This window comes from Uloborus diversus, chromosome 8 (assembly GCF_026930045.1).
Source record: "Uloborus diversus isolate 005 chromosome 8, Udiv.v.3.1, whole genome shotgun sequence".
Classification (NCBI taxonomy): domain Eukaryota; kingdom Metazoa; phylum Arthropoda; class Arachnida; order Araneae; family Uloboridae; genus Uloborus; species Uloborus diversus.
This window is the reverse complement of record NC_072738.1, coordinates 101889393-101904093: the sequence shown is the minus strand read 5'-3', so window position 1 is coordinate 101904093 and position 14701 is coordinate 101889393. Positions and strand designations below refer to the sequence as shown.

Below are 14701 nucleotides of genomic sequence, written 5' to 3'. Positions count from 1 at the left end.
GCTGCAGAGTTGAAAAGAAAAGAAGATTTGTTGGAAAATTCTAGTTGTTCGATTGGACATTTTGAAATGGAAGATAAAGAACACGAAGATTCACAGAAAAAAGTGATAAATCAAGACAACAGTGAAGATGACATATATTTCATATCGGAATCTCAACAGGGTCCATCTTCAAACAAGAGAGGACGAAAGACGTTAATGACACCTCGCCTGGCCGCTGCCTTGGACAAATGTAAAGTGAGTGACAGGGATGCAATGCATATTATTTCTGCCGTCCTAGAAGCTCTTAATATAGATATCACCGAGTTTGTTCTCAATAGATCGTCTATCAAAAGAAATAGAGAGATTTTGCGGAAAATAAAATATTCATCAATAAAATCGGTAGGAAATGATGCAAATTTTATTGAAGTGCATTGGGATTCCAAATTATTGCCTGATATCACAAAAAATGAGAAAATTGATCGGCTTCTGTGATCGCGGTTGGTTTAGATTTTGAACAATTATTAGGAGTACCTGGAATTGCATCATCAGGAGGATCGGAAGTTTGCTCTGCTGTGTTCCATATCACTGATGAATGGAATTTAACCGAAAAAATTCAAGCCTTTTGTTTTGATACTACAGCATCAAACACTGGACGTATAAAAGGAGCTGCAGTTCTGCTTCAACAAAGGTTAGGGCGAGATATTTTGTGGCTTCCATGCCGACACCATATATTTGAGGTCGTTTTGGCTGGTGTATTCACGAGGACAAAAGCAATTGTAACATCCGGCCCTGAAATTGCTCAATTCAAAGCACTTAAAGAAAACTGGAAGAATATTGACAAAATGAAATTTTTAGATTATACCAGCGATGAAGCCGTTTATAATGCACTGAAAGATGTAGCGCCCGAAATTATTTATTTTGTGAAACAGAAACTTGCAGAAGAGCAACCACGTGATGACTACAAAGAGTTTTTGCAATTGACGCTCATTTTTTTGGGAGATAAAACAAATGTGAGTTTTAGGGCCCCCGGTGCATATCATTTAGCGAGATGGATGTCTAAAGCGATTTATTGTTTAAAACTTTTTTTATTTCGCGATCAAATGAAAATGAGAGAGGATAATTCCAAACTGAATGCAGAAATTTGCGTTTTCGTTGTATACTGTTATGTAGAGGCCTGGTTTTCAGCAACGAATACTACAGGAGCTCCCCTAAATGATATATATTTTTTGAGAAAATTGGTTAAATTTAAAAATATTAATGAAAACATTGCAACCATTGCAATAACAAAATTTTTAAACCATTTATGGTATCTAAGTGAAGAGTGTGCTGCCATGGCAATATTTGACGATAGAATTGAGAGAGTTGAAAAAATTAGAATGGCTCAAAAAATTATGGAATGTGCAAGTAAAAACATAGAAACTGTGAATGAAAAAGAAGAAGAAAATGAAGAGACAGAAGTCATTGAGAAAAAACTATCGTTGCAAATCCGAGATGTCCAAAATTTTGTTCAAAAAGATCTACCAACTGAATTATTGTCCGCCAATTCACTTCAGTTATTTAAACGATTCGGTATTTGTGTTGAATTTCTTCAGGACGATCCGCTGAATTGGGAAAACAGAGAGGATTATCGCACAGGAAAAAATATCATTTCAACCTTAAAATGTACAAATGATATTGCAGAAAGAGGAGTCAAGTTGATTGAGGATTACAATGAAAAAATGACGAAAAATGAACATCAAAAACAATTTTTGATACAGGTATGTATAAACAAATTTAATTTTTTGTTATTTTTTTCTTGAACACATTATATAGGCTAGGTTTAGAAAACACATTCAATATTATTTTTTTTTATTCAGGTTGTTCAGGAGTACCGGAGAGAGTTCCCAGTCGCCACAAAAGGAGGCTTACTTAAATCCAAAATATGTATCTGAAGTGGATGTATCATTTCAATAAATAAAAAATATAGTATTAGGATAAACTATATCTTTATTTTACGTTTTCATTTTAATTAGTATGTTTTTATACTAAAATTTAAAACAAAATGCGTAATTTTATGTTTACAGTCGAGCGTACATTGTCGTTCTTATAGGTAATAACTGCCTTACATTGAATCTCACAACTTCAGCGTCGATGCGGCACGTGTTAATATTAACCGATTGAGCTGAAATTTGTTATATTTTCATGTCTTATATAAAGGTACATTCTGGCAAATAATTTCTAAAAAATTCGAAAAAAAAATTTTTTTCCTTATAAATAAGGACCACCCTAATATATATATATATATATATATATATATATATATATATATATATATATATATATACAGTTGAACCTCCATATATCGAACTTCCACATATCGAAATTTTCTATATATCGAAATTTCAGCAAATTTCTATGTTCATTACACAGAAAATTTTTTTCTATATATCGAAAAAAATTTTTCCACTTCAGACTGTTTGTCTCATGAAAAATGAAAATTAGGGGAGAAAATTATGTTCACTAAAGGTTGCTACGAAACTCATAAGTATTCTGGGGTTGAGGGCTGTGTAGATAGGTTGTTGCTCCGTTCTGGAGTTCTTAAATTCCTTCAAATTTATTTCAAATCTAAGTTGTAACCAGTATTACTGTAAAATCAGTTTCAAGTTATCCCTTTTGTCTGTTGATTATCATTCCTAGTGTTTTAGCTTCAGTAAAAATCATTCAAGTGAAGTAAATTGATTTTTTACTTTTCCCTCGATTACACTGTCAAAACGAAACCCCCTAATGTTGCGAATCAAGTTAATTGCAAAAGAATGAAAATGTCTGACGGCGCAAAAATGTAATTTTGGTTATTTTTTTTATTTTTCAACTTTAATTTAATCCGTTGCTCGTATAAATTAGAAATTGGGTTTTATACACGAAAATTAGCTTTAATTTTAGTTATTTAGGAGATTTGGACGATAAAATAAGATCGTTTCTATATATCGAATTTTTTTCCGAAAATTTGCTACTTCGATATATGGAGGTCCGACTGTATATATATATATATATATATATATATATATATATATATATATATATATATATATATATATATATAATAAAACATTAATTTGTATTTATTTTTAATTTTAACAATTAACTTCAAAAACTTTTTAACTTAAAAATATAAATGTTAGTATTTGTTAGTAGTAATTTAGTTAGTTTTCTATTATTTGCATTGTCTTCAATGTTTAAAGTCAGCCCATTGATAAACTCCGGACCCAATTACACTGGTTCTTGTCAATGCTTAAAACTATTCACCCTTTTTCAAGTAACAACTGTTTTTGCTATAAACAATTCCTAATTAAAAGATTAGGGGGGTATGGGATTTAAAAAGTTGACCCTTGGTTTTATCATCTCTGCAGAAATGTTTCCAGTAAACAACTTTCATTTTAATAAACTAAAATAGCTGTATCATGGCCCCTCTTATTCTCCTTTCAGCAAGATTATATTTATCGAGTGTTCTAAATCTAAAATCATAATCTATTTAAAAAATCATAGTAGCTCTCTTTTGAACCCTTTTCAATAAATATTTCTTAACCTTAATTATAAGGAAATCAAAGCTGAACAGTCGAGATCTTACCAAGCTTCTGTATAAAGTTGGAACTTGCTTAGAATTAAATTCCTTAAAATTTACAATCATTAAGTAATCTGTAACTGCATTTAAAACCATTTTCTAATTTGTACAAAAGGAAGAAATTAATGTATAAAGTGTCACCTCAGGGGAACAGTAAGTCATTTAATCACAGAAATAACAGTAAAATATCCTAGTGTTGCTTTGAAGTGATGAGTAGTATAGAATTAAATTCCTTTTTTAATTTGTTGTCCATGAAAGGTGTCCACCCTTGTTTTGAGCTGCGTAATGTAAACCTTTGCTACAGGTTATATAACTCCTAAAATTTTCATCATTCTCTTGTTTGGCTATTGTTTGGTTGTGAAACTCCTTTTTATTTATGGGATATTTTTTGGTTGACATTATTAAACATTATAATCGCGCTAAGCATCCGCCACTGGGCCAAATGCAATAAACTTGTAAATTTGGCTTTGGCAAAAGTATTGGCAAATGAAAATTTGTCAGAATTTTTCATTAAAAAAAATAGAAGTTTTTCCCTTGATCATCAAAATTATTTTTAGAAATTCTGCAAGGAAAAAAAAAAAAAACAACAAATTGGGAATTCCATAGTTATTAAGTGTTTATTCAACTTAAGAGTATGCTGCATATTTAAAGTATGAGCACTTGTATGTTTTATACCACTATTCCTTTGTTTTCTAATTGAATTTTTCCAAAAAATTTGAAAAATCGCAATTGAAGTCGTTGACTAAGACTTCGAATTCAGCTAAGACTTTTAAAATTGGGCTAATTTGTTGGCTAGCAATTTGAAATCTCTAGCGCAAACTCTGAATGATGATTTTTAAATCCTTCTTCTATGCTAAGGTCACCTAAAATTCATATTTTTCTCCTGAAAACTAAGCTCTAAAGGTTTATAGTCATCACTTTAATATTAAAGTATTATCCATTTAGCAAAACCATTTTTTCTCTAATAGGTTCAATTGAGACTGTCATACCATCTATGCCTGAGAGTAAGGTTGAATTAAATGAAAAAACTGGTACTATTGAGACACCTTCTTCAGTTCGTTTAAGAAAGAAAAAAAGAACTAACCGAGATAGACCTTGGAGTGTTACAGATGTTCATCAAACTTTTACTTCTTCTCCAGCAGTACCACATTCTACATCGGAAAGTGCCCTAGATTTGTTGTACAATGCCCAAGATTCCAGAAAGATAGTGTATGTATCATTTATACTGTTATTGTATGTCTGTGTTATTCCAAAGCCTTGTATTTGCCCTTTGATTGTGAGAAAGGCAAAATAGTCTATTCAGGATGATTTCAATTTTGTGCACACGTTTCAGAAAATTGCTGAAAAATGATGCACTAAATTGTTTTGCTAAATTAATAGATTCGACTGTATGACAGATTTACAGGAAGACATTTGGGGCACATGCCCAGGCAAGGCCCTCAACTTGTAAGGGCCCCTCAAATTTCATATGAAATTTTTCTAAAAAATGGGAGCCCCTAAATTTTTTGCTTAATTCTTTTTATTAATAAATAATATTTTATTTAAAAAAAAATGCTTGATGTTAAGAACTGTCTAGAACCTTAAAAAGTGTTTGTAAAATCAAACAGCATTTTCTAAATAAGATATTTTGGTACTAGTAAGCTGTTCATAAAATTGTAACCCTTTGTTTGTAAATTAGACGTGTGAATCAAGACGTTTGTAAATAAAGTGTCAACTTTACACATATTTGAAACAAAGTCATAAGAATTTTCTTCTGGTAATACGAAAAACTTTTTTTTTAACTTGATTCATCAAAACTATACGAAACCAATAAGCTTTTGATACTCTCTCCTGCACTTTGGTATGCTACTATGTTATAAAACTTCAATTTTTATCGATTTAATTTTTTTTTTTGTAAGGAATAGTGTGCCCTTTTTGGAAACTTCAGCTATATCCATCGGATAAGTAAGACCTGTGTTCAACTTTAAATATTTCACATTCATCTTCAAGACATTTTCTGAATTAAAAAAAAAAGGCTTATTATTAGCAAAATAGCAGTTTGTATGAAGCTTAACGTAAAACTACTGAGAGCTTTTATGTTTGCATAAAAACTTGTTTTGTTCATTTAAAATTTAGAATTGTATTTAATTTTAGAGTAAAATGGTAGAATGTAGAACTTTTTTAATTTGTGATAAATATAAAAATACTACATAAGTGGTTTTGAATTTATTTTTAGCCCCAAGAAATGCAGCTCAGAGAACAAGCGCTTATCTCTTACCAATATCCATTTGCTTAACTGTCCGTCCATAAAATCAAGTAAATATAATCAAAATTCTACAAAAAGCTCAAATCATCGCACAAGTTCAGGGTCTGAAAAAACTTCCAGAAAGAAGAAATCCTCTAGTGCTCGCAGTTCTGACAACAATGATTGTTCATATGCTAAGCCAGACTCTTTTAAGACTATTGAAGTTAACAGTGACTTGAAGTCGAAGGAAATTTTGCCAGGCACTTCGAAATGTGCTAACAGTCAAGTAAGTTGTTGTTTAATCTCTTTGAAAACTCCACATTACTGTTTCAAAACATGTTACCATGATAGTTTTAGAATGTTCTTTTTACATTCTTTTCTTGATTAAGTTACTACATGTTTTAATTCTTAAACTGAAGGCTACTAGTTTATTTTGGGTGACTAGATATGACTTTTTTAGCCACAGCATATTTCAAGTATGACTGAAAATTCTTTTGCATGAGATTTTGATATCGTATTTATAGAATAGTTTTGTAAGTCAACATTTATCAAAAAAAAAACTTATGAAATATCTATATTATTAAAGTCTGTACACATCTATGTGTGTGTTTGTAACCCTATCTCCTCTGGACTGTCAATGTCTACCAGATCAATTATGGTACCATTGGGATATAGGACATGCAGGGGAAGCCATGCTGCCCTGTCTCGCGTTTAAAGGGCCTGAAATATGAGTCGATAAAAACAGTCTACAGGACATCCCGGGGGAAAAAGCATGAAAATCATCCAATGTCACCTGCAGCAAATGGCAAATAGAGGTTGGCGAGTGAAGCAAGCAGGGGCTGACGCTACGTAGTAAATATTAAAAAACAAAGTTGTTCCATCCCCTTGATTACTTATTGAAGCAGTTATTTCTTATAGTGAATACAATGGAACCCCAATTTTATGTTGTCCGTTTCATACGTTATTCTGCTTCCGAAGTCATTTTCTGCTGGTCTGAAAATGGCTATACTGATAATGTTAAAATATTCCAGATTTTACATTAGACCAGATTTCACTTTTTTAGAAAGTCCACTTAATGCATTTTTCTACAAATAGATAAAAAGAATTTTTCATCAACAAGATTGCTCAGTTTTTTTTTTTATTTTAATTTCTGTTTTTTTTCAAGATAAATTTGTTATGTAGCTGTTCGAAGTCGCTCTGGCATTCTTTTTGTTCTGTCTAATTGTCCTTTGTCTGTGGAAGGAATTTCCTCTGATTTTCTAATCATCTTTCAGGACTACAGCTGCTGATACTTTTCTTGAAAAATTTCCAAAAGTTGGTGACACATGTACTGTCTCATTAGATCACGAATTCCTTTAATATCAGATTTACTACTCGCTTTCGATGATAATAATGAAGAAATATTCGATTGTGTTCATACTACTGATCAATCCATTCTAAGCATAAAAACTCTAAAACTATATTTATTTGTGAATGCCAACTAAGAAGCAAATTTTCAAAAAATTGTTAGTACAGATCGTTTCATAAATGAAATTATATTACCAATTAAGAAATAAACAAGTACAATTTCACATCTTCCTCACTACATCAATAAATAAGAGTTCAATTTTTAATGCTTAGATTTTTAACAACACCCCGGTTTTACGTTTTCCTGCATGGAATGTTTTTTATCCATGGCCCAACAGAAAACGTAAAATCGGGGTTCCATTGTATATGCTGTCAAACTAATATTTATTCTTTTGCTTTTGTTAAAATTCGTTCATTTGTATTTTTTAGGAATCTGTGCTTGCTAAAATTAGTGTTTTAGAAAGATCTTTATCAACAGCTGCTAGGAATGGATCTGTTCTTAATTCTGAAGATCATGGCTCTGTTTCAGACCAGGCATGGGACGAATATCAAGTTAGTGCTAATAGATGTCTTTTAATTTTTATTGTAGTGGTAAAAGTTTAAAATTTCGCATGTTTCTTACAGATTTTTCGGGAAATGCCTTCCAATTATGCACAAAAAATATTTATGTAGAAGAGCAATTATGAATTGAGCTAGATATGGTTAGTAGTACGCAAATGCAGAGCTGTCTATACAAACTTTTTTTTTTTATTTAGCTGAAAATTTTTTTTTACACATTATTTCAATAATTACTGTACTAAATTTTAGCTTGATTGCTGAGTGCCTTCAGTTGTGAAATTAGAAAATAACAATAAGAATTGGACACGAAGAAATTGGAAAATATAAATAATTATATTAATTAAAACTGTTTTCTAAAAATGACATTTTTTTTAAAAATTAGCTTGCTCCTGACAGTAACTTATAAATAATATCCCAATAAATTGTAAACTTCATCAAAGGTCTATAAGTTCTGTAATGGGTGATTTTTTTTAAATTTTTTTTATTTAAATGTGAAAGAAGGGAGGACAAAAATTTAAAGGAACATTCTCGCCTTTCAATTATGATTATTAAGCATACCCAAAGCTACTGTACTTTTTTCAAAAAAAGTAATACACTATACTGCAAACTACTAAAAAATGTAGCTACTACAGTAGCGTCGCTCCTTGTAGCATGCTACTTCCAACCACTGGTTTGAACTTGTATCAGTTTCAGCTCTGAGATGGATAACTTAGCAACAAATCACCCATTTTTCAAGCTGGTAAAAGTGACATTCTCATCTGGGAATAGTTCACATGTGAATTAGGTGACTCTTAACACCAGTCTTGTTTGTGTGTGTGTGTGTGTGTGTTTTTTTTTTTTTTTTGACAGCTTCATAGGGTAATTGTTTTTCAGTAGGACAGTAAGCTATGCAATCCATCTCATTTTGTATCTGTTTAGTTACGTGAATATGATACAGATCTGCATATGCTTCCCTTTAAGGTCACCGAACATCAGTCCTATCAAGCACATCCATTGGTCGAATGAGTTATTCGTATTTCATACATACTATTTAATCTCCAAATTTTTGGAAATTGTTCTGGTGCTGTCGATTCATACGATTTTTCTTTGCATCCATTGTTTTGAGTTCATGCCAAAATCTGTAATTGCTGTAATCATCATCAAGATGAAACTGGTGCTACAAGATAGGGCTATCCCTTGACTATTTTATTATGAACATGAAATATTTAAATTTTATTATCAATTCTTAAGAACTGCAAAATGTGATCAGAGTTTTTTTTCTCATCTTCAGCATGTAGCAATTCTGCCTTTCTAACACATTTCTCACTTTTATGATTTTAATATTTTTAATCCAATGATATTTTCAATGTTTCTAGGATCCACCATATTTGAGTGAGCCATATTCTGAGCAAACTGCAGATGAGGATGAAGTGAAAAGACTTACAAGCTTTGGCGATGATTATAGAGCTATTCTTGGTAGCTATTCAGATGCTTCTTCTAGCAGCATTAGGTTGCCTAAAAGTCACAAGTCTCGCACTAAAACTTTTTACAAAGTAAGTGTATCTTGTCTCTGGCCATAAATGCAAGTTTTTATTAAATTGTTTAATTTTATCACTATTTTGTTTGCCAAATGCTTATATTTGTGAACTTAAAATTTGAATGAGTGAAATGTATTTTTGGTCTCTGAAAACTTTGAATTTAGATACAAAATAGTAAGCCCATTGAATAACCAAAAAAATCCGGAAATATACAGGAGTTTGCTTATTGGTCTGGAAATTTTTTTAAAATGAAACATTTTAGTATAACTTGCACTACTTGGGAACTAATTTTAAATCATTCCGAATACTAAATCCTTAATGCTGGTTTAGAAGAATTTTCCATAGACCTTCTGTTTCGAAACAAGGCCATTTATGAGTAGATTAGTTTCAAGCTTTGCTCAAGCATTGAAAGCAGTATTATTCCAATTTTTTGAAAAAGGGAAACCTTTCCTTTTAAGGCAGGTTTTTTTTTTTTTTTTTTTTCGCGTTTTGCTGTATAATATCTGCTAACTAAAATTACTAATATCGTTGTATGTAGAATGCCAATTAAGAAAATCACAGGTTTACTGCCATTCCTATATGGGTCTTATGGGTCTTTGCTTGTAATATACAATAATCATTTTCTAAGTAAGAACCAGTTGCCCTCTGCGTCCATGCACACTTTTGCGGAACATCCGTTCAAGCTTGGCCATTCTTTGCTCTACTGCATAGCAATTAAGCTTAAAGTCTGGTGGTGTTGATTGTGTATTTACACGGCCCTGGTTTTTCATTTTGTTGATAATCCTTTTTATGTGAAGTGCTTGCAGTTATTCAGTTTTTAAATGTAACAAAAATTTAGTCTTAGTTTTAAATTCATCAGCAGCTTTTTGAAGTCTTTTAGGAAATTCCGCAAGTTTTGAAAAAAGGTGAAAGTTTGGAAAAGAGGGATCAGGGTGACTGTATGGTTCACGGTCCAGTACAGTGAAATCTGTGTAAGTTGACTACTTGAGGTGCACTACTTTAGTGGTCAACTTAAACAAGGGGTCAACTTACAAAGGTTGATTTATATGATAAGGGCTACTTCCGTGCCTGAAAAAAGCGGTCAACTTAAGTGGTGAACTTACAAGTGTGGTTAACTTCACAGGTTTTACTGTAATGCCAAATGAAACTTGACCATTACTGTCTTTAATCTTGTTGCATTGCTCATTACACCTTCACCATAGATTTCAACAAGTTGCTTGTGAATTTTTCGGAGGAAAACCTTTTTTTTAAAGTTTAAAAAATGAAGAATACTGTTTGCACTTCACCATCGGCGGGATTACTGACTGACATGAGAAACTAAATCATGTAACTACACAACCTACACTTTGAGAGATGATTAACTTAATAGCAGTGCAGTATGCAAAGAGCAGCCAAACTTGAACAAATATCACATGGCCGCCTGCATGGACGTAATGAGCAATCAATTGTTTCTTAAAAAAGGGCTCTTGTGCATTTCTTTCCACTTAAAAAAATCATTTTTTTTTTAAACAATAATTAGTTTATTCTAGGTCTCCATAAAAATTCCTAATAACTAACTAGAAACTCCATACTTGATTGTGATAGATTTTCCTTCAGGCCCATTCATTAGAATCAATGTTACTTTTTTCTACAACCAAAAGGCTATAGAAGAATTACGTACAATTTTTCCTAATGAAAAGCTGGTTAATGTAGGACAGTGTTCCCCATTTAGTAACATTAAATCCTGCAGGTTTTGTGCAAGTATAGGAACTTTTCATGACCAATGAAAAATGTTATTATGTGCAAGGAAAACATTATAACAGTTGTTATATTAATTTGGCAACTGATATTTTATTGTATTACTATAAAGCTAATCATTTCATAAGTGTATTCTTTTGTACAGTTTTATTCATTGAGAACTGAAATATTTAAGAGATTTCCTAAGTAATGATAAGGAGGTTATCTATCTTCTGCAAAGTTGGTCATGATTTTTATGCAGTGGGTCACATATGTTTCGGACTGTTTTATTGATTATGATTCTGTTAAGTAATGTTAAGTTACACAATTTCCGATGATAATATTTTTAATAGTATTACACAATGTTTATTCTCCAAAACTAAATTGTACCATTTCAGTGGAGTTAGTTGCATTACTTTTATGAACTGTACTTTCTTTTCTCAGAAAGAATTCTTTATTCTTTAGGTTATTATAGCACATCTTGAAAAAGTAGTATAGAAAAGAATTTACTGTGAAAGAATTAAACAAGTTTAGTTATTAATAAAATTGATGTTTTACTTTAAAATTTATTCCCATGGTTTAGAATGCATGAAACATTAATAGTGTTATTTTCATGATTTGCTTATTGCCTGCTTTTCAATATTAACATTTATATATTTTTTTCTTTCCAATTAGTCTGGCAGTGAAGAAAGGTATGACTCTGTAATGTCAGATTCAGAGTCAGAAGATATGACTGATATAATAAATTTTAGCAATAGAGCTCTTCAGTATGTTAAAAATAGTTTGAAAGAAAGTAGCGCAAAGTTATCAGAATGTTCAACTGAATATGTAAGTTATTTTTATGCATTGTTTTTAATATTAATCATTGCAAATAAAATTTAGCTTTTTTAAGGAAAGTTTTGTCACTTAAAATGCTAGTTTCCAAACATTTTATTGGTAAATACCCAGGCACAAAAAAAAAAATCAATCATGATCTGCCTCGCTTCATCTCTAGCCAAGAGCAGGGGTGCCTACCTGGGGGGGGGAGGGGAGGTTTGAGGGGTATTTTTCTTATTTTGTAGGGTGGGGTCTTTGAAATCTTTAGGGGGTACGCACTTGCTCTTGGGGGGGAGGAACCCCTGTCCTTTCAAAAAGTTTCATAAATTTTAAAGGAAAAGAATATAAAATTAATAAAAGATAAAAATTTACCCCAAGTCTTAAAAAAGGCTCACCACTAACTTTATTTTGTATATCAATATACAGTCAATTCGCGATAACTCAAAGTCCAATAACTCAAATATTACTATCTCAAAGTTTTTATCAAGTCCTGATCTTTATTTCTATATTAATTAGGGTCATTTTATCTCGAAGTTAATTTCCTTTAACTCGAAGTTTTTTTCAAAGATTACTTGAAATTTATTTTTAAAAAAACGAAAAAAAGAAAGGAAAAAATATAATTTAAGTTACTATGAGAGAAAAATTCATTCACCTTCACTTGCAATTCCTGCACCTTAGACCTCTAAGACAAGGAGTACACCTGTTGAGCCAATGTGCAATAAAGGAGTTACATGTGCGGAAATGCGTATAGCTTGTTTTCTTTTGTTGTACTGTACTTTTTACACTTAGACATGTTGCTGGACTATGAATCTGCTTTTAAATTGTCAAGTTGCCTAGTTAATTTATTGTACCTTTATTCAAAGGCTGACCTAAGTTAAGATGCGTCAAGGGCGCCCATATGCTAAGTTGTAGGGGAGGGGGGGGGCTCAGATATTTTCTCCATGGGTTAGGAAGGTATTTTCTCCATGAAAACTGATTTCAGGACATATTCGAGTCATTAAAATATTTCATTTTTAATAACTTATTTATTAATGGCTGGAGAATAAATGTTTTTACATTTTTCCAAAGAAAAAAGTACTAAAAGCAAGGAAGTTCTAATTTTAAAGGGGGAGCTCGAACCCCCCCCCTGCCCCCCTATATGGGCGCCCTTGAGATGCATTCCTCTTCATTCTTTAGTTGAATTTGAATCTTAGTTTTTAAAATTAAAATGTCAAAAACTGAAACTAGCTGTAAGTCGAACTTCTGATAAGTCGAAATTTTTCGTCTGTCCCTTTAGATTCGAGTTATCGAGAATTGACCGTCTATGTGTGTAAGAGTAATTACACTAAATTCCGTGAGAAGTATGCTTAGGAGAATAGATTTATTTCAAAATAAATTCGAGAATTCAAGCAAATAGTTTTTTTGAAATAATTCAAAAAGAGTTGACTGTACAAGATAATTAAAAAAAAAAACGTGATGAAAGTGACAAATTGCAAATATGTTGCATACAAAAATTTCAGGCTTAAGAAACCATTTTCTAACTTAGATAAAGGTTTGAGCTTCTGATACTAAACAGCATTTATAAAAATCTTCATAAGCCTTAAAATACTTGAAAACCCTATAAGAGTTGTTGAATTACAAACCAATGTCAGGAAGGGGCCGCCCATAAATATCACGCTTTTTTCTACAAATTTGCTCCCTTCTCCCCGGCCAATAATTACAATGTCATATTTCCTGCTACCCCCTCCCTTTGACATCAACTCTAAATTTTTCATGAACCCCTTTCTCCCCCTTCTGAAGGCAACATCACTTTTGTTATATTGTTGATGATATTGAAGTTTATGTGAATTAAATAAAATTAAACTACATGAAAAGAGTATGTTGCACATTTTTTCTTAAGTGATTAAAGTGGGTATTTTTATTGCAAATGTGTTCCTCACTAAGTTGTATAAAAAACGTTTTTATACATGTTTAAAAAATAACAAAAAGAAAGGACAGACACGAAAATAAATTTTTATTCTTGTAAAAGACTTCTTTTTAATGTTATTCCCAGAGCTGCCAATTTTTTCAGAAACTAAATTAGTACCAGGGTTTCATGCGGGGGGGGGGGAGCAAAACGGGTAATTTATGCATCCAACGCAATGAATAGTTTACTTTAAAATTTACAATTGGGCAAGTAACAGTTTACTCTAAGTACTAATAATAGTAATTTAGTTTTTTTTTTGTAACATGAATTGGGGTAAATTTCTTTATTTTTTTACAGACATTTGGAGTTTTATTAAAAAAGGCAATATTGTCTAAATGATTATAAAAAGGACATTACAGTCGGATCCCGACTTACGCAAGGGATGCGTTCCAAGACCCCTCGCGCAAGTCGAAATTTCGCTTTGTGGAACAACATGTGTTTAGAAATATTTTATAAGCATACCGAATTATTTCAGACATGTGCTAACACCCCTCAAGTTGTTTCAAACCATTTTTTAACTATATTACGGTTTCTCTTATAAAGAACTGATCTTTTATTGCATTTTAGAAAAAGCGTTTCCATAAATTACTGTTATGAAGCTCAAAATCAATGATGAATATGATGGTTTATGCAGTGTGGAAACATCCCTCTTTCTGGCCTCTTTAAGCCACAATGAGCTTTCAGTTTCATGAAGTTTGTATTTTGCTTTGACACTACTCTGCGAGCTTCAGCATTAAAACTAAGTTCCGAACGTTTACGGATTTCCTTTTCTTGAACTTTAATTGTATGTATCGAAGATTCACTCATACCTAATTTTTGTGCTACCTTCAAAACACTTTTTAATTGTTCAAACATATCGAGAATCTTGACCTTTCCATTGATGGTCAGAAACTTTCTCTTTTTCTTTCCACTTTCGCCAACTTAAGATGAAAAAGTGCGTTTGGGAGTCATTCTATTTTAGTATCAACGTTTATATGTAAAATGAAAGAAAAAAGCTAAGA

The 14701-nt window shown here is 31.6% G+C and overlaps 1 protein-coding gene across 1 annotated transcript in view; it reads left to right on the top strand.

Moving 5' to 3' along the window:
• Nucleotides 1–14701, top strand: part of LOC129228515 (uncharacterized) — a 130924-nt gene that overhangs the window by 55794 nt on the left and 60429 nt on the right. The window contains exons 8-12 of the mRNA XM_054863194.1: nucleotides 4546–4804; nucleotides 5808–6087; nucleotides 7578–7700; nucleotides 9062–9238; nucleotides 11615–11767. Of these exons, the coding sequence (XP_054719169.1) occupies nucleotides 4546–4804; nucleotides 5808–6087; nucleotides 7578–7700; nucleotides 9062–9238; nucleotides 11615–11767 (992 nt within the window). The remainder of the gene's footprint in view (nucleotides 1–4545; nucleotides 4805–5807; nucleotides 6088–7577; nucleotides 7701–9061; nucleotides 9239–11614; nucleotides 11768–14701) is intronic.